At 48.1% G+C, this 24,996-nt stretch overlaps 1 protein-coding gene across 6 annotated transcripts in view; it reads right to left on the bottom strand.

The window, feature by feature from the left end:
- Positions 1-24,996, bottom strand: part of LOC137449153 (contactin-4) — a 425,057-nt gene that overhangs the window by 88,475 nt on the left and 311,586 nt on the right. For all 6 annotated transcript variants that reach the window (XM_068154396.1, XM_068154400.1, XM_068154397.1 and 3 more), the window contains 4 exons: positions 18,269-18,371; positions 17,160-17,344; positions 4,700-4,836; positions 2,939-3,068 (listed from right to left, as the gene is read on the bottom strand). In XM_068154396.1, coding sequence (XP_068010497.1) covers positions 2,939-3,068; positions 4,700-4,836; positions 17,160-17,344; positions 18,269-18,371 — 555 coding nt within the window. The remainder of the gene's footprint in view (positions 1-2,938; positions 3,069-4,699; positions 4,837-17,159; positions 17,345-18,268; positions 18,372-24,996) is intronic.

Genomic DNA, 24,996 nt, shown 5'->3' with positions numbered 1-24,996 from the left:
CAGAGAGGTGGTGCAGTCTCCACCTCTGTAGACATTCAAAACCCACCTGGATGTGTTCCTGGGTAGCCTTCTTTAGGTGACCCTCCCTTGGTAGGGGTGTTTTAAGGTGTCAGGGAGTGACAGGACTGGGGGGAATGGAACAAAACTGGAAATGGGTAGGTTCAGATTGGATGTTAGGAAGAAGTTCTTCCCCATTTACACCTTGCTTGTAAAATGAGGATTTAAATGACTTTGGCTTTGGTGTTTTCCTCCACTCTAGGATCAACCTTCATTTAGGAAAAAAAAAAATGTACCCTGAAAATTCTTTTAGGCAACAAATGTGTCTTACTGGGTGCTTTTACAATGCCCACCACAGGTGGGTTTAGAATTTCTCCACAACCTCTCTGGGCAGCCTGCTCCAGGGCTCCAGCACCCTTACAGTGAAGTTTGTCCTTAAGTAGTAGTGATCCTGGGTTCAGCTGAAGACTCCAGGTAATAGGATTGAAAATAACAGAGACAAAAGCCCTGTCTGTAATTTCCCATTGCTCTTTTTCACTTAAGTTTAGCCTGGAGAAGAGCAGACCCAGAGGGGGAGCTGATCAATGCTCAGCAAAAGCTAAAGGGTGGGGGGCAAGAGGCTGGGGCCAGGCTATGGTCAGAGGTGCCCAGGGACAGGACAATGGGCACCAGCTGGAACCCAGGAGGCTTCATCTGAGCATGAGGAGAAGATTCTTCGGTGTGAGGGTGCTGGAGGCCTGGAGCAGGGTGCAGAGAGGTTGTGGAGTCTTCACTGGAGAGCTTCTAAGCCCAGCTGGGCATTGAGGGACTTTTGAGGGTGTCAGGGAGGGATAGGACCTGGGGGTAATGGTGCAAAACTAGAACTGGGTAGATTGAGATTGGATGTCAGGAAGAAGTTGTTCCCCATGAGGGTGGTGAGAGCCTGGCACAGGTTGCCCAGGGAGGTGGTGGAAGCCTCATCCCTGGAGGCTTTTGCAGCCATGCTGTATGTGGCTGTGAGCAACCTGCTGTAGTGTGAGGTGTCCCTGCCCATGGCAGGGGGTTGGAACTGGCTGAGCCTTGAGGTCCCTTCCAACCCTGACAATTCTGTGATTCTATGATTGTGCTCCTGGGCAAGCTGCTGTGGGCACCCTGCTTTAGCAGAGGGTTGGACTAGATGATCCCCAGAGGTCCCTTCCAAGCCCATCACCATGGGATCCTGTGATGAGTTGCCTTCCTCCCACAGGCTCATTTTCAGCAGGGTTTTGAACAGACAGGAGAAGCATCAGTGAGTTGATTTCGATTTCTTTCACACAGTAACACATCCAATAAATCTTAGCACTGTGAAGTCTAATTTATTGAGCATTATTGTACTTTTCCTGAAGAGCAACACTGACAATCTTTCAAATGAATTTTTCTTCTCTGCAGACATCTATCACTGCTGATAAAAAATGACTGATAATTGGAAATGCCAAAAATCAGAAAAGACCTCATGCTTTGTTCTTCAGCACAAAGCAGGGAGCGATGCTATTGAACATTTTGCTTCTAAACCACTATTTTGTAATCATGAATTCCATGTAACCCTTTGAAACTACAGATCTGTGCTGACATATCAGTTTCCAGGCCTGCCTCTCATAAAAAGGCATCCTATGTGGATGGGATATGGGTTTGCAGGACAGCCATGGCTGGAAAAGACCTCTGGAGATGGTTCTATCCCACCTCTGCTCTAGCACAAGCAGTTACAGCAGGTTGCTCAAGGTTGAGTCCAGTTGCTTGTTGATTATCTCAAAGGATGGAGATGCCACAATCCTTCCGTGTGACCTGTTCTAGAATCCAACCAACCTCAAAGTAAAGAAGTTTTACCTGTGCTTAAACTGCATTCTTTGAGTTTCAGTTTGTGCTCCTTGAGTCTTGTCCTGGCACTGGGCACCACTAAGAAGAACCTGGCTCTGTACTCTCTATATTCCATCAGATAGTTAAACATCTGCATTTATAGGCACTGCTTCTGATAGTACCTGGGACAAGTAGAGTAGGTGCACACAGGCCAGGTGGGGCAGAAATTGTGTTTCCTTGGTGAGGGATTGGGACAGGAGTGTCACCAGTGCCACTGGAGTGCTGAGAGGTCTACTCAGACAGGTGGCTTTCAACACCTCCTCCAAGAGAATCAGTCCCTGCAGCCCATGAGCAGGCAGGGATCTGCAATAGCTGGGTTTTTCCACAAGTGTTTCTAACCAGCAAGAGGTTGAGGGAGCTTGCCAGCTCTCAATGCTCCCTCACCTGGATGTATAGGAGATGATGAAAAAGAATCTGTTCTCTGTTCTCTCTTCCCCCACTTTCTCAAGTTCTCATTTTGTGCCTTAATACCAACAACTCATCAAGGATGAGTTTAGAGCAATGTGGCTGGTGAAGGGTCTGGAGAACAGGTCTTGTGAGGAGTGCCTGAGGGAGCTCTGGCAGTTCAGTCTGGAGAAGAGGAGGCTGAGGGGAGACCTCCTTGCTCTCTGCAAATCCCTGAAAGGAGGCTGGAGCCAAGTGGGTGCTGATGTCTTCTTTCATGTAGCAAATGACAGGATGGTAGGAAATGGCTTCAGGCTGTGCTAGGGGACATTTAGGTTGGAAATCAAGAAAAATGTCTTCACCAAAAGGGTTGTCAAGGCCTGGACCAGGTTGCCCTGTTGCCCAAGGCAGTGGTGGAGCTTCCATCCCTGGAGGAGTTTCATAGCTATCCAGGTGAGGTGCTGAGGGACTTGGTTCAGTGGTGACCTGGCAGTGCTGGGTTAATGCACTCAGTGATCTCAAAAATCTTTTCCAACCAAGCCACTTCTCTGCTTCTATGCTGTCTGAGAAGGGAAGGTTCCTCTGCAGCACTTCTGCCTCAGATGCTGCAGCTTGGCTAAACCAGCATGGTGGAAGTCTTTGCTAGTCCTGGAAGGTTTTTAGTGTTGAGGAGAATCAGACTTACCTATGACACTCAGCTCTGCACTGGCAAAAATGATGCCATATCTGTTTTCTGCTACACACTGGTACATGCCAGCATCCGACAGGCTGACGTTCCTTATGGTGAGTGAGCCCTGCTCTAGCTGAACTCTGCCCTGTGGGGAAAAACAGTAAAACAAGTTGAAAAACCCAAAGTAAATAAGGAGATCCCTCCTTGGAACATCACCCCAGAGAGACTGTGCTGTATTTTATACCAAGGTGGATCAAACCAAGCAGCAGGAATGGGAAGAATTTGCATGCTCTGATCTGTTTGTCTGCCAGCTGTTTTATGTCAGGGTAGACACTGAATGGTAAAACCAATACAGTAGCTGGTAAATGCAATTTAAATTGGAGGACTTTCCCTTGACTCCTCATTGATTTACCACCCAAACCATTTAGATTAATATCCCTTTTGAGTAGATAAAGTTGAATCAAACAAATGCACTTTGGTTACCCGGTGGTGCAGCGCAGTGTTCTTTAAAAGCATTTAAAACAGCGGCATTAAGAGGACATATGGCCACGAAGGCTGGCAGGGCTGGTGGCCACCTTAGTTAGCGCAGGCAGAAACACTCCAAACCCTCCACAGTTGATTGAAAACAATAGAGATGTTAATAATTTAATGATCCTTTCCTTCATATCAGCCACTAATGTGATTTAAGTCCAAGACCATCTGCTAGTGGCCAGCGTGAAGCAAGTACAATTAGCATGAGGAACAAAAGACCAGGGCATCATTTGTCAGCCTAAGGATACGGAGCTTGTGCTATCCATTTGAATAAGTGCAGCAAAGTGCTCTTCCCTCCCTCCCTGCCTCCCTCCTTCCCCAGGATTTTCACCATTAAAAGAACCCCAGCAAAACCCAACCTAAAATCCCCACTCAAACAAAAGTAATATTAAGAGCTATTGGCCTTCTGCTTGGCCTCAGGGTGGAAATTTAATGTCTGAGCAATTGTTATCTGGGTTTGGTCAAGCATGGGCTGCCATATTCTTGCAGAGGGGGGCAAAATAATGCCAACTACCATGAAGCCAATGGCTTCATTAGCAGCTGAAGTTCACCTGAATATCAGAAACTTGAAAAAATAAAACAAAACAACAAAACTGGATCCAGGGAGATCATTTTCTGGCTGCAGGCATCCTAGTCCCTGTTGGCCATTGTCTCTTCTCCACAAGGGTCTCTCCACCCTTAGGTTTGTACCGTGGATGCTCCGTTTCAGGGAGGACCTCTGCAGATGGAGCTGGTTTGTGTTTTGCTTTCCATACCCAACAGAACCATTGCCTCCAGGTCCTTTTCTTCTGGGCAGCTTCCTGCCACTCTACCCCATTTCTGGAGTTTCATGGGGTTGTTTTGATCCAAGTGTGGGACCTCAGCCCATAGATCTGGCTGTCCAGATCCCTCTGTAGAGCTTCCCCATGCTCAAGCAGGTCGAGATTCCCACCCAATTCACTATCATCTACAAACTTACTTGGAGTGCTCTCAACCCCCTGGTCCAGATCATTGATAAAGACATTAAAGAGAAGTGGGCCCCACACTGAGCCCTGGGGAACACCACCTGTGGCTGGATTTAACTCTGTTCATCACCACTCTTTGGGCTCTCCTGAAGCCCTGTTGAGATGCTCACCAGGCACAGCAACGGGAGAACTTCACATCACCACCATCCTTCCAATTTCCATGCCAAAAGCCATGAAACATGCAGAGCCGGGAGATCTGGTGGGGCAGAAGCCTGCTGAAGGGTGCTCCAGCAGTGCCTACCTGGGGCAGCAGGGGTTCTCCATCCTTCAGCCAGCGGTAGGAGGGCTTGGGCCGGCCGCTCGCTCGGCACTCCCAGGCCACGCTCTCCTCTATGGCTGCATGCACATCGCTGATCTTCTGGATCCAGTTGGGCTGAGCTGTAAAGGCAGACAGAAGGGTGAAAGCTTGAGTCTGGAACCAATGAAGAGGTGGATTTTATGTCAGCCTTGGCATCACGCTAAGCAGCTCTGCAGAGGAGGACCTGGGAGTGCTGGTGGTCAAGAAGTTCACCATGAGCAAGCAGTGTGCCCTTCTGGCCAAGAAGGTCAATGCTGTTCTGGGGTGCATTAAAAAGAGCATGGCTGGCAGGTCAAGCAAAGCTGTCATTGCCCTCTACTCTGCCCCAATGAAGTCACATCTGGAGAACTGTGTCCAGTTCTGGGCTCCCCAGTTCAAGGGAAACAGAGAACTACTGGAGAGAGTTCAGCAGAGGCTACAAAGCTGCTGAGGGGCCTGGGGCATCTCTGTGAGGAGCAAAGGCTGAGAGCCCTGGGGCTGTGCAGCCTGAAGAAGAGCAGCCCCAGAGGGGACCTGAGCAATGCTCAGCAAGAGCTGAAGGGTGGGGGGCAAGAGGCTGGGGCCAGGCTCCTCTCAGTGGTGCCCAGGGACAGGATGAGAGGCAATGGGCACAAACTGGAACCTAGGAGGTTCCATCTGATTGCATACTGAGAAACTTGTCAGAGCCCTGGAGCAGGCTGCCCAGAGAGGCTCTCGAGTCTTCTCTGGACATTGTCATCTTGGGCAACCTCATCTGGGTGACCCTGCTTTAACAAGGCAGTGGGGGGAGAGAGGGTTGGGCTCGATCTTCAAGGTCTCTTCCAACCTTTGAGGTCTCTTCCAACCTTAGTGATACTGTGATTCTGTCAACTTTTACCAGATTCCACATGCAAATAAATCCCCACTAAAATTGCCACACATTTTTGGAGACCATGCAAACCCTCTGACTTTCTCAGGTTAGCCCCATGCACCCCAAGTGTCCAGCTATCTACAACCCTTCAGCAAGGCACATTAAGAAAGTGAGTTCAGACCTTTTTAGAGGTCACTTGCCTTGTTTTGACATCACCAAATGTAAGAGGATTAGGAGGAAATTGTTACCAGCAGAGGTCTCCAAGAACCTGGTTAATACTTTTCTCCATGCAATCAGATAAACCAGGTAACAACTTTAAGCTTGAGGAAGTAGGTTTAGATTGGAGTTTGGGAATAAATTCTTTCCAGTGAAGGTGAGGAAGCACTGGAACAGGCTGCCCAGGGAGGCTGTGGATATCCCCTCCTTGGAGGTGCTCAGGACCAGGCTGGATGAGACCTTGAGCAGGGGATTGGAACTGGATGATCTTTAAGCTCCCTTTCCCACCCGAAGCATTCTATGATATATTTCCTTTGTATAGGAAGAGGGGGCAGAGAAAGACCTGACAGGGTAAAGTGAAGGGAGGTGGTGGATTCACCATCACTGGAGGTGTTCAAAAAGGGCTTGGATGTGGCACTTGGAGCCATGGTTTAATTAGTCAGGAGGTGTCAGGTATTAGGTTGGACTTGATGATCTCTGAGGCCTTTTCCAACCTTGTTGATTCTATGGTCCTATGTAAATGGCAAATGGGCATGGTCACACCTAAAATATTAGCGTGTCTGCCATGATGGAGGGTTAGAACTAGATGATCTTTAAGGTCCCTTCCAACTCAGACCATTCCATGACTCTGTGATGCTGAATGTACAAACTGGAGAGCTGAGTGACTTTTGAAGCTGTGTCCATGCTGTGCGCTCAATCCCACCCCTCCCCCTCCCACCCTGCACACTTTGCTTCTCGTGGTGCTTACAGAGCACAGAAGACAGCTGAAGAATTTTGCACAGCCTCTGAACTCTGAGGGTCTTGTGAGAGCAAGCAGAAAGGCAAACAGAACATCAGCACAATGCAGGAGCAAAGGGAGCTGAAAAGGAGAGGCAAGCAGTGTTTACTTCTCTGTCTGCCCCCCCTGCCCCCCTAATATTTTAAGCTCGTTTATTATCTGTATCTAAAGAGATAGGAAAGGGAAAGCTTCTAAACGTAGGAAGATGAAAGTCAGCTCTGTCATCTGGAGTAAGAACTTGAACAATTCCACCCAAGTGAGGCAGTGGCTCAAGGACATCTGCAAATTACTCCTGAATTTACATATTGACTGCTCTAACAGCATCCAGCTCATCACTCTAAAGAGAGACTTATGACACCCTTAAAGGAGCTCTGTGAAGCCAAGTGGATTCCTTTGCCTCTTTTCTTTACTCAGTTCTGAGGAGCTTTTTCTAATGTTTTTCCACATGCAAACAAAGAAATTCAGACCAAACAACTGAAAGTAAGCTGTAAAGCAAGAAAACTCAGAAGTCACAGCATGATGAGGGTTGGAAGGGACCTCTGGAGATGGCCTAGTCCTGCTCCAGCTCAGGGTCAACCAGAGCAAGCTGCACTTGATGGCATCATAGAATGGTCTGGGTTGGAAGGGACCTCCAAAGGTCATCCAGTCCAACCCCCTGCAGTCAGCAGGGACATCCTCAATTAGAGCAGGTTGCTCAGAGCCCTCTCAAGCCTCACCTTGAATATCTCCAGGGATGCAGCCCCAACCACCTCCCTGGGCTACCTGTTGCAGTGCTCCATCACCCTCCTGCTGCAGAATTTGTTCCTAACATCCAATCTAAATCTGCTCTGCTCCGGTCTGATGCCATTGCCCCTGGTCCTAGCATCCAAGCCGGCTGAAAGGTTAAGGTGTTCTCTGTAACACTTGTGTGCCAAGGTCACTCATGTGAGGAGGAAAGAAAGCTCAGTATTTATCCTTGTTCAAGTCCATGCCCCAAGGAAGGGAAATTCTCACCCAACTCAGCAGAAGGCTTTACCTTTACTTTTCTGCTGTACTTTGCAGGTAGCACGTATGGAGCCTTAGAGCTGACACTGAAATGAGGGGGGGTTGGAATTGCTGGGAGCTGCCAGCCCCACTTTTCATGTCACTCTAATGCAGAACCCCCTGAGCCACTCCTCACCCCCTCCACTCCTTTGAAGCAGCCAAACTTTCCCTTCTCAAGCCATTTATGATGCAGACAACTCAGGAGTGAGCCTAACAGGTCAAGAATGAAATCTCAGTGAAAATCCGGCGGAGTCTTTTGTTTCATTCTCTGCTGCTCTTTGGGAGACTTCTCTAATTAGGTCAACCTCTCCTTTCAACAGTTCATTTCAGAGAATAGCTGGCACATTCTTGAACTTAATCTTGAGCAATACACCAAGGGTTGGCTCCTGCAGCAAATGTGTTTGAGCCACCAAACGAGAGTCACCACAGCCTAATGAAATTTGACAGCCTCCCATTGGGGATCCTACCAAGCCATGGTGATGTGACACAGGATTTCAAGCAGGATAATTAAAATAATTCAAAGAAGGGGCTATGAAACCAGCTCCACACAGCTTACAACATTTGCTGGTGGAGTGACATTATTGGAGATAATGAACAGGGCTTAAGCTGGGACTGGTGGTAAAAGTCCTTTGGATCGTTTCAGTGACCAAAGAGAAACGATGTCGTGTGATGGGGATGGAAATACTCTGGCCCTCTTTGGTGTGTTTATTACTGACTTTGGACAAACCCCAGAGTAAAGGTAGTAAAGCAGAAAAATTACATGGAAGCTCATCAAGAATTCATCTGAGGTGCAAAAACAAAGCTAAAATCATGTGCTAAAGCTATCAAGCTTTGAAATGTAAGCATGACTCTCATGTAAGGATGGCTTTAAAGACAAATATCATAAAATCATTGAATGGTTTGGCTTGGAAGGGACCTTAGAGATCATCTAGTTCCAATCCCTGCCCTATAGCCAGGCTGCATCATTTCCACTAGAGCTAACAGAGATGCAGATGGAGCAGAGGCACTGGCACGGGGCTGGATTTGCACAGAATCATGGAGTGCTTTGGGCTGGAAGGGCCCTTGAAGATCATCCTGTTTCAGCCCCCTGCCATGGACAGGGACACCTCCCACCAGCCCAGCTTGCTCAAGGCCTCATCCAGCCTGGCCTTCATCACCTCTAGTGAAGTGTTCCTCCTCTCCAAGGTGATAAGAGCTGTCTGGAACTTGTACTCAGGGGGATAAAAGGCAAAAGCTGGAAGAGTTAGGAAACCAACTCTGTTTATCTCTGATCACCTTGCAGTCTCACCAACACCAAGGGTGGCATTTTCATACCATCACAGACTGATTTGGGTTGGAAGGGACTATTCAAAGTCATCCAGTCCAACCTCCTTGCAGCCAGCAGGGACACCTGCAACAACAGCAGCCTGCTCAGAGCCCCAAACAGCCTGACCTGCAAAGGTTCCAGGGAAGGGGCAGCTCCCACCTCTCTGGACAACCTGAGCCAGTGTCCCACCACCCTCACTGGAGCATATTTCTTCATTCTACCTAGTCTAAATCTCCCTCTTTTAGTTCAAACCATCACCCCTTGTCCTGCCACAACAGATCCTGCTCAAAAGTCTGTCCTCAGCTTTCTTTTTGGCCTCTTTAAGTATTTTCACAGAATCACAGAGTTTCAGGGGCTGGAAGGGACCTTGAAAGACATCCAGTCCAAGCCCCCTGCCAGAGCAGGATCACCTACACCAGATTACACAGGTAATTTTAAACCAGGAGGTTAGGGAAAGCAAGACCAAACTGTCTAGACTGAGCTGGCCCTTCGTTGCAATACATCAAAAGGCTAAAGTAGGTATTGGGAAGCTGGAGCAGAAATCATGCCCTGAGAGGCATTTGAAAATGAAATGATACAGCCAGTGATGATGTATCACATCAGAACTGAGCAAGAAACCCAAAGACTGATGGGAGCAATGTGTGAAATAAAGCAGAAATAAATCTATAAGGGACTTTGCAAGCATGTGTGAATTCCAAACAAGCAAAAAGGACTAAAGCAAATGAGGTACTAATACATATACAGAATCCAATTCTCGGTCGGTGTGTATTGATTCCAGTGTTCCTAAGCCAATTTCTAGCAGCTGAAGACCTAGGGCAGGCTGTGTAATTCATCATTAATGGCAGATGAAAGGCTGAATGACTTGCCCATTACTATATCTATTTGAAGGAGATTGAGGCTGAGCCCAGGATCAGAAAGAGCCTGAAGACCAGAAAGCCAGGCAGGAGAAGAAAGAAAAGCAGATGGGGGGGGGGGTGGTGGTGGTGGTGCAGAATGCATGAGTAATTAAAACCAAAGAAGGCAGCCAGTGTGTGAGGTTTGTGCAGACAAGTGGCCACATCATCCCAGCCCAAACAGGAGCACAGCTTCTGTAAACAGAACCCATGTATCCCTAGTCTGTTACCCTTCCCATGATCACAGGAACATGCATCACAGCACCACAGAGTATTAGGGGTTGGAATGGACCTCCAGAGATTGAATTCAACCTCCAGAGATCAGGTCCAACCTCCCTGATGAACTTTCAGTCATCACTTTTCTTCCTCTCTCCCTTTCCTCCTCTTAAACCCTTTCCTCCTGACCTCTGCTGCCCATCAAGGACTAGTTGACCTTAAACCCTTTCCTCCTGACCTCTGCTGCCCATCAAGGACTAGTTGACCTTAAACCCTTTCCTCCTGACCTCTGCTGCCCATCAAGGACTAGTTGACCTTAAACCCTTTCCTCCTGACCTCTGCTGCCCATCAAGGACTAGTTGACCTTAAACCCTTTCCTCCTGACCTCTGCTGCCCATCAAGGACTAGTTGACCTTAAACCCTTTCCTCCTGACCTCTGCTGCCCATCAAGGACTAGTTGAAATCCATATAACTCTCAAAGCCCTAGAGGAGGCTGCCCAGGGAGGTTGTGGAATCTCTTCCCCTGGAGAGATTCCAACCCCAGCTGGCCATTGTGATCCTGGGCAAGCTGCTGTGGATGACCCTGCTTGGACTAGATGGTCCTCAGAGATACCTTCCATCCCCTACCCACCACATTGGGACTCCGTGATCCTGTGAGGAATCAATGGCAATGTGTCTGTTGCAAGCAGCAGCCTGGGTTTCCCAGCAAGGCATGTAAATGATAATTTCTATACTTGTCCTATTTATCTGATTCTTGCCTTGTATTTTATCAGCCCAGAAACTCATTTGATTTCAAGTGGCTGTGAATTGTCAGCAAATGATTTGTGCTCTGGGACCAGAAGGGAGCAGAGAGAGACACAACTGCCTGCTTTTCACTGATGCAAATCTCCTTTTCAGACCTCTAACCGTAATGAAGAGCGTCATACGATTTCCATTCGGGGCCGGTTTACAGAGTGGCACAAAGGAGCTTTCACACAAATAAAACACAAGCCCACTGATGAAGAGGGGACTCTTTTCACCACAAAATTAAGGAGAAGCATCAGCTCCTGGGGGGATTTAGATTAGGGAAGTATTTAATCTGAAAAGCAGTCCAGCCTTTAAATGGTTTCTGCTGAGCATCTTGAAAAGGGCTGCAAAGAGCTGTAATTAGGTACAAAGAAGTTTGTCTCTCTGCTAATGTGGCTGCTGCTGTGCTGACACTTTTAAACATCTTCATTTCATTTTTCTCCTCCCCCCCACCCTTGCCTTGACTTGCCAGCAAGGTGCTGGGCAGGGAGATCAGGAGAGAGAGGCTGGAGGAGCATGATGTTGATTAAAGGACTAGAACATAGAATAGAATCATAGAATTGTCAAGGCTGGAAGGGACCTCAAGGCTCAGCCAGTTCCAACCCCCCTGCCATGGGCAGGGACACCTCACACTACAGCAGGTTGCTCACAGCCACATCCAGCCTGGCTGCAAACACCTCCAGGGATGAGGCTTCCACCACCTCCCTGGGCAACCTGTTGCAGATGGGGAACTACCACATCTCACACTTCCCATGAGATGCCCATGTGGGTGCATGGGGACACTTGATGATGCACAGCAAGAAGAACCTAGCCAAGGAGCTGCAGAGGGGAGTGAGAATAAACCTTTATTTAGAATAAACCAAACCAGGTTGGAAGAGACCTTCAAGATCATCCTGTCCAACCCATCAACCAATCCAACCCACCCAAACAGCTAACCCATGGCACCAAGCACCCCATCAAGTCTCCTCCTGAACACCTTCAATGACGACAACTCCACCACCTCCCCAGGCAGCCCATTCCAATGGGCAATCACTCTCTCTGTATAGAACTTCTTCCTAACATCCAACCTGAACCTCCCCTGGCGCAGCCTGAGACTGTGTCCTCTTGTTCTGGTACTGGCTGCCTGGGAAAAGAGACCAACCTCTGCCTGTCTACAACCTCCCTTCAGGCAGTTGTAGAGAGTGATAAGGTCACCCCTGAGTCTCCTCTTCTCCAGGCTGAGCAATCCCAGCTCCCTCAGCCTCTCCTCACAGGGCTGTGTTCCAAACCCCTCACCAACTTTGTTGCCCTTCTCTGGACTCGTTCCAGCAAGTCAACCTCCTTCCTAAACTGAGGAGTCCAGAACTGGACACAGGACTCAAGGTGTGGCCTAAGCAGTGCAGTGTACAGGGGCAGAATGACCTCCCTGCTCCTGCTGGCCACACTGTTCCTGATGCAGGCCAGGATGCCCTTGGCCCTCTTGGCTGCCTGGGCACACTGCAGGCTCATGTTCAGCCTACCATCGACCAGTACCCCCAGGTCCCTCTCTGCTTGGCTGCTCTCCAGCCACTCTGACCCCAGCCTGTAGCTCTGCATGGGCTCCTGCCCACCGTGGGAAAGGCTTTAAGCAGCTGGATGAGCAGCCACAACCTCTTTGAATGGATTTGTTGTGCTTGGACATCTGCCGGTTGCCTCTTGCCCTCTGCTCAGGACAGCATTTGGGCTGTCAATCTCTGACAAAGGAAGTTCTGACTGAAATGGCAATCTAAACCTGACATGAATGAAACAACATGCAGCATGATAATCAACAACCTTGCTGCTGGTTTTATGCACCAGGAGGCAATTTCTTTTTCAATTAGGTAGCTGAGGTGAGCTGCTTACCTTCTACCAAGAAAAGATAATTGTTGGCATTGCTTATTGCTCAGGATACAAATCTTGGCCTTGTGGAGGGTTATCAAATGTAAAATTTATAAGCAGCCAGATTGAAAACAGAATTGGGTCAATGGGAGTGCCTCTGAAACACTGAGGAGCAAACCAGAGCTGACACAGTGGCAGGCCCTCGCTGCTGAGTTCAAGGGATGAGCAGGGGCTCAAAGCAGCAGACAGTGATGCCTTCCAGCCCTGCCTGTGCCTGGGACCTCACCTTCCTCAGCCACAAGGATTTAGTTGCCTGGGGTTGGCAGTCAATCCTAGAATGACTCAGGCTAGAAGGGACTTCAGAGATCCGACCTCCCCTGCCATGGGAAGGGACACCTCTCCACTAGACTCAGCTTCTCAAAGCCTCATCCAACCTGGCCTTTAACACCCCCAGTGAGGAGGCATCCACAGCCTCTCTGGGCAACCTATTCCAGAGTCTCATCACCCTTATACTGAAGAACTTCTTCCTCAGCTCCAGTCTAACCCTACTCTCCCTCAGCTTCAAACCGTTCCCCTTTGTCCTGTCTCTAGACACCCTCATGAAAAGTCCCTCTGCTGCTTTCCTGCAGGATCCTTTCAGCTATTGGAGGGCAGCTCTAAGGGCTCCCCAGAGTCTTCTCCAGGCTGAAGAACCCCAACTCTCTCAGCCTGTCCTCACAGCAGAGCTGCTCCAGCCCTTGGATCACCTTTGTAGCCTCCTCTGGATTCCAACAGCTCTGGGTCCTCCTCCTGCTGGGGACACCAGAACTGGCTGCAGTATTTGAAGTGGGGTCTCAGCAGAGCAGAGAGGCAGAATCCCCTCTCTCACCCTGCTGCCCACACTCCTCCTGATACAGGCTAGGATGGAAAGTCAGGAATGCCACACAAGATGCATTTATGGCTGCTAAATGAGGGTGGACAAGAGGGGTTTCAGTTTAATTTGCTGATTCTTAGGAGCAAATTGTGGTATCTGGTTGGGAAGAAGAGACTGAACAAGAGACTTATGGCAAGGCAACGAGTGATGTGTCGTTCAGAGCTCTAACAGCCAAGGAAAGAGAACCACTGTAATTGCATTAACATGTTTCCTGTCCTGAAAGCCTATCTGTCAAGCAGGACACAGAGCACTCAGAACAAATGCTTTTGGGAGAGCAATAAAACACAGCCTGGTGCAGGGCCTCGAAGCACAGGAAAAGGGAGGCAGAGCAGATCTTGCACGTTTAATTAACCTTTCCTGCTGCAACGAGAATGTCAAACAACTCCACTGTCACTGATATGCTAACAGGGGGAAGAATAAACATTGATACAGGACTGAAATACAGCAAAAGTCAACCTTCCCTGACAACTTGCAGGGGTGCTGAAAGCAGCTGACAACAGAGGCAGCCCTGGGTTATCTCCAGTGAGCAGGCAAATCTGCATCTCATTTGCTGTTTCTTCTTTCTCTCTTTCTTTACTTCATGCCATGCAAGGAGGCAGATAACTGGCTTGAAAGAAGTCATGCTGGAGAGCCAGATTGTGATCTGCAGGGCGTGTGTTGTGACAAGAGCACATTGCTCAGCCCAGGTGACAGATCTGACTGCCCATAGCACATCACCCAGGGCATGTGAATGTGTCCAGAGGAGGGCAACAAAGCTGGGGAGGGGTCTGGAGCCCTATAAGGAGGAGTTGAGGGAGCTGGGGTTGTTTAGCCTGGAGAAGAGGAGGTTCAGGGGAGACCTTTTTTGCTGTTTACAGCTACCCTGAAGGGAGGTTGTAGCCAGGTGGGGTTTCTTCTCCCAGGAAACCAGCAGCAGAACAAGAGGACACAGTCTCAAGCTGTGCCAGGGGAGGTTTAGGCTTGATCTTAGAAAAAAGTTCTTCACAGCAAGAGTGATTGCCCACTGGAATGTGCTGCCCAGGGAGGTGGTGGGGTCAGCTTCCCTGGAGGTGTTTAAGAAGAGCCTGGATGAGGCACTTGGTGCCATGGTCTGGTTGATTAGTTAGGGTTGGGTGATTGGTTGGACTTGATGATCTTGGAGGTCTCTTCCAACCTGGTTGATTCTGTGATTCCCTCCTCTGAGAACTACTCCTGACCCACCAAAAACAACCTCAAAAATCTCTGCCAACATTATAGGTTTAGTTCAATAATGATACAGAGTCACAGAATTGTTCAGGTTGGAAAGGACCTTTAGGATCATTGAGTCCTGTGTCTTTGTAAGCAGCCTCTCCCCATCCTTCTTGTAGTCCCTGCTGATTGCAAAGGGGTTGAACTATGAGAACTATGAGCACTGTGAACTGTGAAAGGTGAGCTTTAAAGGTTTCTTCCAACCTAATCCAGTCTGTGATCTTATGATAGCTTAATCAATTATCTTTCAAACCAACACCCAGCAGAGGTGGCTGGCCAACACCTCCTGGTAACATAAAGAGAATTGGATATAAAGATAGCTCCCAGCACCACAAACAGAGAGGGGAGACCACTCCTCTTCCCACAAAATCTCAGGTTCTCTGCTGAAATGCCATCTGGAACACAGCCCCCAGCACCAGGCATGGTGGCAGCTTTTCTGTAGGCTCTGCAGTCCTCCAGGAATAGCACCCAGGCTGGTAAATTCATTACAGTAATTAGATTATAACTTAATGGATGCTGTGGTGGGAGCACACCAAAGGCTCTCCTTACTGCTTTGCAAAGGCAGGCAGGTTTGGGTGTGGGTTGAGCAAAACCCTACAACTGATGAGGCTTTTCATTTACTCTTCTCAAGGGAAAACTCAGGAGAAGCATTGTCTGAGGAACGGAAAGAAATCTTCAAATCTTTTAATTAAAAAAGAAAAAACAAGATCCATTGGATCAACAACAGAGCTTCCCCCCCCACCCCAACATGAAAGGCTTCACTTTGTTCTTGCTATTTTCCTCCTTTCTAAGGTTTCTCTCATTTTCTGTTTTACTGTGTTTTAAAAGGAGGATTTTTTTGGTTATTATTATTTGATGTGGAAGCCCCAAAAGCTCTGATTTCTCAGAACTTTCTCCATAATGTCTTTTGGGATTGTTTCCAACACTAAAGCATCTCTACAGATGTCTCAGAATACAGAGTTAAGCAGCTTGGGACACACCCCAGAGATCATTGAGTCCAACCTCTCACCCAACACCCTCTAAACAACTCAACCATGGCACCAAGTGCCTCATCCAGGCTCTTCTTAAACACCTCCAGTGATGGTGACTCCACCACCTTCCTGGACAGCACATTCCAAAGACCAGTCTCTCTTTCTGGGAAGAATTTCTTCCTCACATGCAGCCTAAACCTCCCCTGGCACAGCTTGAGACTGTGTCCTCTCCTTCAGTCACTGCTTGCCATGGGAGAAGAGACTGACACCCAGCTGGCTACAACGTCCCTTCAGGGAGTTGGAGAGCGCAAGAAGGTCTCCCCTGAGCCTCCCCTTCTCCAGGCTAAGCAACCCCAGCTCCCTCAGCTGCTCCTCATAGGGCTGTGCTCCAAACCCCTCCTCAGTTTTGTTGGTGTCTTTTAAAACAGAAATAGAATAGAATAGAATAGAATAGAATAGAATAGAATAGGTTGGAAGAGACCTTCATGATCATCGCGTCCAACCTATTATCCCACCCACCTAATCAACTAAACTATGTAGCCAAGCACCCTATCAAGTCTCCTCAAGTAATGACATTCTCCACCAAATCCAATCCAGTTTAGCCAGGAGGATAGTTAGAAGCGTAGCATCATAGAATCATTTGGGTTGGAATAGAGCTTTAAGATCATAAAATTCAACCACCAAGCTCCCAAACCCTTTTTCTGTGGCTATTTACTATAGCCCAAAAACATTCTTTTTGGCCTTCCAGTATCTGAAGTGGGCCTACAAGAAAGCTGGGGAGGGACTTTTCAGGGTGTCAGGGACCTGAAGGATCATCCCCCTGCCATGGGCAGGGACACCCCACACCACAGCAGGTTGCTCACAGCTACATTCAGCCTGGCCCTAAAAACCTCCAGGGATGAGGCTTCCACCACCTCCCTGGGCAACCTGTGCCAGTCTCTCACAGGTCCCAACTTTCCAGGCTGTGCAACCAGTGACCCTTCTTGAAAGCAGTCCTGAAGTGGTAATAAGCAATGAACATTTACTAACTCAAGTTGGGACAGTACACAATAAATCCCAAGCTCCTCTAGACGATGCTCCTCTGGACAGCCTGCTCTGCCCTCCACAACCACAAGCAAGGCAAGTGAGCTGTTCTCCAGTATCTCATGCATGTCCCCATGCTAATGTCCTTCCAGCAAGGAGCTTTTGTTCCAGATGCTGTGGTTCTCAATGAATAAGCAGCATTCCAGGAGGTTTTATTTCAAATGACACCTTTTTTTCCTCTTTTTTTGTTTTGTTTTTCCCTAAGCTGTGCTGTTTGTAACAGAAAGTGATTTTGAAAGTGTCCTCCAAACCGACTTCCTCACTAAATATTTACTGCATGTTGCACTTGTTACCATAAAAGCTCCTCAAAGCAGCAGCCTGCTTACCATAAAACGTCAGCTGTCCTCGTGCCACGTTCTTCCCTCTCACATTTTCAGCCACACACTCGTAGAGTCCAGCATCTTCTTGCTGAAAATTTGGGATTTCCAGAAGCCCACTTGATCTGTGCCTCCTGGCTTTCCTGGGTACCTGTTTGCCGTCTGCTCTCCTCCAGCTAATCGTCGGAACAGGGCTAAGTAAGCAAAACAAAGCAAAAGAAGTGACTAGGGCTTTCATCCTGAGGGGCTCGTGTGAAGGCTGCATCATGTCGGAGGATGATGAAGACATGGTTAGTTTGAAACCTCTGGCACAGGGTCTGGAGCAGTTTTATTGCAATACATCTCTAATATATCTAATATAATCTCTAATATCTATGCAACAGGTAGCCCAGGGAGGTGGTTGAGGCCTCATCCCTGCAGATAGTCAAGGTGAGGCTCAAGAGGGCTTTGAGCAACCTGATCTAGTTGAGGATGTCCCTGCTGACTGCACTGGGGTTGGACTGGATGACCTTTGGAGGTCCCTTTCAACCCAACCCATTCTATGATTCTATGATAACTACTTTGTTTATATAATACAAGTACTCATTACTGAGAATTACTTAGAGTTACTCAATACTTATAATGCAAATACTTACTACTTACAATTACTCAATACTCGTAATACTTATAACTACTCATAATTACTCAATACCTGTAATACAACTACTACCTATATCAAGAGTGTTGTTACTCTTTCCCACCCCATCAGTCTCTCTCCCTTCTTCCCCTTCTCTTCCCTTTGGGAAGCCAGAGGGGGTTCATGGAGAGCCTCTGGCACTCCTCTGGTGCTCAGCCCAGCCCTGCCCCTTGTCAGAAGTGCTGCCAGAACAAAAGCCATGTTTTAAGTGCTGCACTGAGCTCTCCAAACAGGAGATGTGGAAAATAAATTCAACTTTCCTTAGGAGTTTATATTTTGGTAAGCAAAGTTCCTGCTCCCCCAATCCTTTCCTTCCAATAACTGCAGTTAGCAACTGCTGCCGTGGTAAGGGAGCGATTAGCACCATGCTGCAAACTCTGCAGTACAGTGCTCTGAAAGTGAGAAGGTGGAGGAATAATAACAATAATGGTTGCAAACTTACTTCCCCAAGGCAAAGCACTCCAGTTTCACCGTTGTTCCTTTGGCAGATGGAACAGTTTCTGGGAACTGCACTTCTATTTTCGGCTCATACTCTCCCATCACCCCTGTGAATGTAAAAGAGACGCTAAAGCTTGGGTGAATTTTGGCAATAAATTCACAAGTGATGCCAGGCTAGCACAGAGCTCTTCCATACATCATTACTTGCACAATTAATTCATTCATTTTAAACACAGCCTGGCTCTAACAGCCGTGCAGGGTGAGCTCTTTTCCCATCTACTGCCAGAGGAAAATCGGAGCCGGTGCTCCACACCATCTGCCAAGAAGTAACTGTTCCTCGTGGCTCTGCTCCTTTTTGCTTCGGAGTAGTCAGGGGTTTGTGCAGGTGCACTGGGGAAGAAAGAAAGAGGGAGAAGGCTGGGAGGGGAAGAAAGAAAGAGGGAGAAGGCTGGGAGGGGAAGAAAGAAAGAGGAAGAAGGCTTGGAGGGGAATGGGAAGAAAAGACTGAGAAAGGATCTTATCAATGCATATACATTTCTAAAGGGTGAAGGTCATGAAGATGGGGTTGGGCTGTGATAGGTACAAGGGGCAATGAATACAAACTGGAACCCAGAAGTTTCACTTCGAATCATAGACTCATAGAATCAGTAAGGTTGGAAAAGACCTCAAAGACCATCAAGCCCAACCTGTCACCCAACACCTCACTGAAAACTGTCACTCTCCTGCTGTTCAGGGATATCTGCCTGGACACCTACAACAGACTTCTACTTCCCTTCAGAGCACCAGCTCCTGACACCCAGAAGGTAGAGCCAGCAGCAGCTCGATTCTTGCTACATGTTTTCCTAGAAAGCTTTGCCTGTAGACAGAGCCCCTCTCACTGGGTTTGGGTGGTTTTTTTTTCCATGTATTGTATGAGTTTTGGGGGCTGGTTTGTTTTGTTCATTTGTGTTTGGGCATTGGTTTGGTTTGTTTATTTGGGCTTGGGTTTGTTTTGGTTGAACTTGCCCGGAGCAAGTCTGTGAGGAGCAAAGGCTGAGAGCCCTGGGGCTGTTGAGCCCAGAGAAGAGCAGCCCCAGAAGGGATCTTCTCAGCGCTCAGCAAGAGCTAAATGGTGGGAGGCTGGAGCAGGCTGCTCAGAGAGGTTGTGGAGTCTCCTCTGGAGAGATTCCAAACCCAGCTGGACATTGTGATCCTGAGCAGCTTGCCATGAATGACCATGCCTTAGCAGGGGGGTTGGAGTGGATGATGTCCAGAGGTCCCTTCCAAATACCACCAGTTTATGATTCTAAGGTGCTATGACTCTATGACAGCAACACCTGAGGAGGTTCACCACCCTCTAGAAGTGAAATGCAAAACAAATAACCGTTAGAGAAGGAAGAAATAAATTAAAAAAGGAGGACTTTTAGGAGCACTGAAGTTAATCAAGGCTTCTGTGAGCTCCAAGGATTTGGATGTGCAGGGATCATAGACTCTTTGGGTAGGTCCTTTAGTTTTAGCGCCCTGGTAAATCAGGCCTCGTGGCAGCCTCTTTATGAATTTGTGTTTTAAAATTTGGGCACATAAAAAGGCCATTATCTGCATGATAAATGGCTCCAGCTCCACTCACTGGACTGCCTTAAAACCAGCACATATAATTTCCCCAATAGTGATTAGCAGCTAATTGATGATTGCAGTTTAAATCTTAACTGCGCGGCGCTGCCTGGATGTTGGCCAAGCCTTGGGTGGGCGAGGAGCAAGCGGTGCTGGATGAGATCAGAGAATGGTCTGGGTTGGAAGGCACCTCCAAAGGTCATCCAGTCCAACCCTCTCTGTAGTCAGCAGTTGCTGCTTACAACTACCTGAAGGGAGGTTGTAGCCAGGTGGGGCTTGGTCTCTTCTCCCAAGCAACCAGCACCAGAATGAGAGGACACAGTCTCAAGCTGTGCCAGGGGAAGTTTAGACTGGAGGTGAGGAGAAAGTTCTTCCCAGAGAGAGTAATTTGCCATTGGGATGTGCTGCCCAGGGAGGTGGTGGAGTCACCATCACTGGGGGTGTTCAAAAAAGGCTTGGATATGGCACTTGGAGCCATGGTTTAGTTGTCAGGAGGTGTTAGGTATGAGGTAATAGGTTGGACTTGATGATCTCTGAGGTCTTTTGCAACCTTGTTGATTCTATGATTTCAGATCAGGTTGCCCAGAGCCCTGCTGAGCATCACCTTGAATATCTCAAGGATGGGGCCCCAACCATCCCCCTGGACAACTTGTTCCATTACCCTCCTGGCAAAGAACTTGTTCCTAATCATCTAAAATCAGATCAGATGATGCCACCAGTGTGCACAAATACAGAAATGAGATGGCACAGGTGAATATAGCAGCCTCCCAGTTCCTGAAAGGGACCCACAAGAAAGCTGGAGAGGGACTTTTCACAAGGGTTTGGGGATCACAAGGATGAGGGAGAATGGGTTAAATCTTGAGGAGAAGAGATTGAAGCTGGAGATTAGGAAGAAATTCTTTCCAGTGAGGGTGGTGAGACACTGGAACGGGTTGCCCAAGGAGTTGGTGGATGTCCCCTCCTGTAGGTGTTCAAGGCCAGGTTGGATGAGACCTTGAGCAACCTGGGCTGGTGGGAGGTGTCTCTGCCCATGGCAGGGGGTTGGAACTGGATGAGCTTTAAGGTCCCTTCCAAGCCAAACTGTTCTCTGAATCTATGAATAATGCTTTCTGCCTTCATTTCCTAAATCACCCACTGGGGGTCACACACCTCAGGCAGCCAAGCTTCCTTAGCTTCCATACAGCTACATGGAAGTATTCAGACAGTAGGAGACTGTGTATATTTGTGGGAGAGAACTAAGAGAGACAGAGGAAAAGCTTCCTTTCCCCAGCACACACTGTCCTTTGTACACTGTATTTATCATCATCAGATAACCTCTGCCCATGGCAGCAGAGTTTGAGCTCACACTAACCCTGACAACTACCTTGGCATGGTCTGTTCCTGCCAGCATCCTGTAACCCTCTAAGATATTTATCTCTCCAAGGGGAAAAAAGAACTGTCTGAGGATAACTAATGGAATAAGAGGTACTTTCTGCTTCCACAGCAAGGAAGGAATCTGAGTTCTGTCAGTGTGAGCCTTGTGCCACCTGTTCCAAAAAGCTGCTGCAAACAGCATCAGGGGATCTCTAAGGCCAGAGCCTTACAGCTGAAAATAAGCTAAAGAGAAGCACAAAAGGTGCAGGTGGGGAAAGCAATCTGCCTGCAGGATCTGATTTCATCCCTTGCACCCAGATCTTTTCCTTTCAGAGATTATAGCTCCAAAGGCTGGCACTGGAAAGCAAGCAGTGCTTAAAAACACCTCACCCTGCTGAAAAAGCTGCTTTTTGGTTCTCAGGATGATTGCATTCAAGTGAAATAACCCTGACAAAGGCAGCAGGTATTCAACCTAAAAAGCCTAGGTGATTCGTGACTGAGTCAGGAAAAATTACTGCCATGCACTGAAGAAATGGGAAAAGAAACCTTGGGGTTGTGGTGGGGAAGAGTTGAGACCAGCATGAGCTGTCCTGCACTCCCAGCCCTGCAGCAGTGACCTGCTCTGGGGCAACCAGGATTGTCCATCAGCTCCATGAACCTGTTTGAACTTTGGCTACACTAAAAATATCCACTGGGCAATTCTCACATGCTTCAGACAACTGAAATCCTTGATGCCAAAACAGCACAGAGCTAGCCACATGGAGCATCTATCTGTTTCCTTCCTGCAGCTCCAGAATTTGGTGCTTTAAGAGTTTTTGAGTGAGGGATTAGCAGCAGCACAAAAGACTTCTCTCTTTCTCCCTTCAGCTCAGTGTGAAATAATTAACCCCCCCCCTAACACAGCCATTACTCTTAGTTCTTCATCACCAGTACTCCTAGGACAGGAGTACTCTGGTGTACTCAGGAGCACACCAGTACTACATAGGACAGGATCTTACTCTGCAGTATTGTTAGCTCAAAGTAATGGGGCCCATGTATCACAAAATTCCAGCATGGTGGAGGTTGGAGGGGCCTCTGGAGATCCTCCAGTCCAACCCCCCTGCTAAAGCAGGGCTCCCACAGCAGCTTGCCCAGGAGCACAATGCCCAGCTGGGCTTGGAAGTACTCCAGATATGAAGACTCCACAACCTCTCTGGGCAACTTACTCCAGTGCTCCAGCACCCTCAAAGTACAGATGTTTTTTTTCCTTAATTTCAAGTAAAACCTGAAGTGAAGCCTGCAGTACCCACAATTAACTCTGCATGAGAGCAAAAATGTTTGGCAGTTTTAAAACAACTTTGATTTTTCAGCCCATGTTCTCCTTTCTGGTACAGCCATCGCTGGCTCCGTGAATAAATCAGCACCGCTCTGGTTTCACTGAGGAGTGCAGTCCCCAGCCCCTCAGAGCTTCAGTTGCAGTTTCCTATCTCTAATAAACAGCAGAGTGAACTTCAAAGGCCTCAGAGAGCCTTCCTATGAATTCCCTCAGGATGGGAATTGGTCCCTGTAAACAGCACATGGAGGAGCAGTGTGCTGGGATGAAGCCCCTGGTGAGGCTCAGCATCACCCCACCTCATGACACAAGATGATATCAATCTTGATTGTGCTAAGTGGGAGCACTTCCAGCTAGGAATGGTTTCCATAAAAGTTCTGTTAATGCAATGCTTGACAATATTTCTTCTCCAACACTGAAAATGCTAGTATGAGGTCAATGTGAATGCTCCTCCTCAGTTTCCATGGGGTAGATGATTTACTCAGGACTCAGCAGGGCAGATTTATGGCCATGGTGTTTATAGAGTGTAGCCTCCTCTTCAACAGAGAGAGAAAAGAAGGTTCCAAGAAGACCTCAGAGCCGCCTTCCAGTATTTGAAGGAAGATACAGGAGAGCTGGAAAGGAACTTTGAACAAAGGCATGGAGTAGCAGAATGAAGCTTCAAACTGGATGAAGCTGGATTGAAATTAGACATGAGCAAGAAATTCTTCCCCACAAGGGTGGTGAGGCACTGGAACAGGTTGCCTAGAAAAGCTGTGGAGGCTCCAAGCCTGGAAGCATTCAAAGCTTGATTGGAGGGGGCCTTGAGCAACCTAACTAGTGGAAGGTGCTCCTGCCCTTGGCAGGGACGTGGAATTAGATGATCTTTAAGCACAAGCCCTACAAGGAGAGGCTGAGGGAGCTGGGGTTGCTTAACCTGGAGAAGAGGAGGCTCAGGGGAGACCTCATTGCCCTCTACAACTACCTGAAGGGAGGTTGTAGCCAGGTGGAGGTTGGTCTCTTCTCCCAGGCAACCAGCACCAGAACTAGAGGACACAGTGTCAAGCTGTGCCAGGGGAGTTCCAGATTGGATGTTAAGAGGAAATTCTTCACAGAGAGAGTGATTACCCATTGGAATGTGCTGCCCAGGGAGGTGGTGGAATCACCATCCCTGGAAGTGTTCAAGAGGGGATTGGATGTGGCACTTGAAGCCATGGTTTAGTTAGTCATGAGGGGTTGGGTGACAGGTAGGACTTGATGATCTTTGAGGTCTTTTCCAACCTTACTGATTCCATGATTCTAAGGTCCCTTTCAACCCAACTCATTCTCTCATTCTGTGATTCTGTAGTCTGGCACAGAAGCCACTTTCTCCCCTCACCAATCAACCATGCTTCTGTCTCCTTCCATTCTCACATGAGAGCATCTCAAATTCTCCTCACAGACTCAGCATTTCCAAACTCCTCATCTGCAGCAATCATGCTCATGGAAGGGGACAGCTCCAGGCAGGAGGCTGCCTGCAACCAGCTCATATTTTCCAAGCCAGGACTTTTTTGTCAGCCACCACGAGGTGCCAATGAATATCCTTCTGGAAGCAGCTTCCAATAAGGCATTGCTATTTCTGGCTCAAACATCCCTAAACTCTTCTCCTTTAAACAGAGACATTTTAATTAATTTTCCTTGGAAATTAACATGGAAATGTATTTTTTTTTTCCTTATCTGGGCCAAAAAAAGATGATGATGCAAATCAACTGTCTGGCTAAATTTAGAAATCCTCTTTTGCTTTCTTCTCTCTTCTTCTCCCCGCCCCCCCCCGCCCCCCCCCCCCCCCTTTCTGTATTATTCCACAGACTACTAAAATTAGCACCAATTCTGCTAGGAAATGCAGCCTGAGCTAGCAGTAACCCAAACAACAAAGTGCTTTTGTTCACTTTGGGGCTGCCTAAAATGAGCAAATCTGTTGGATAGCCAAACTCTAAAAATCTCTTTTATTTCCTGTCTTTGTCTAAGTGTCACCAGCTCTTTCTTTTGTAATTATTGCTTGGTACTGAGAGTTGTTCCAGTGGTGGGAAAACCAGCCTTGGCCACCACATCATAGACCCCACAACTGCCTGGGACTTGGAGCCACAGCTAATGCAGAGGTCTCCACCATCACTGAATCTCTGTGAAGAGGAAAACCACAGAATCGTGGAAAGGTAGGAGTTGGAAGGGACCTCTGGAGATCACCCAGTCCAACCCCCCTGCCAGAGCAGAATCACCCAGGGCACATCCAGGAACACATCCAGATGGGTCTTGAAAGTCTTCAGAGAAGGAGACTCCAGCAACCTCTCTGGGCAGCCTGAACCAGTGCTCTGTCCTGTAAAGAAGCTTCTCCTCATGTTGAGGTGAAACCTTCTACATTCAAGTTTGCATCTATTGGTCCTTGTCCTGTCATTGGGCACCACCAAAAAGAGCTTGGCCCCCTCCACTTGACAGCCACCCCTCAGATATTTACAGACATT

The sequence above is a fragment of the Melanerpes formicivorus genome, unplaced genomic scaffold, assembly GCF_026170545.1.
Source record: "Melanerpes formicivorus ecotype bairdi unplaced genomic scaffold, bMelFor1.0.p_v2 SCAF_28, whole genome shotgun sequence".
Classification (NCBI taxonomy): domain Eukaryota; kingdom Metazoa; phylum Chordata; class Aves; order Piciformes; family Picidae; genus Melanerpes; species Melanerpes formicivorus.
Note: the sequence above shows the minus strand (reverse complement) of the source record. Positions and strands in the feature narration are given on the sequence as shown.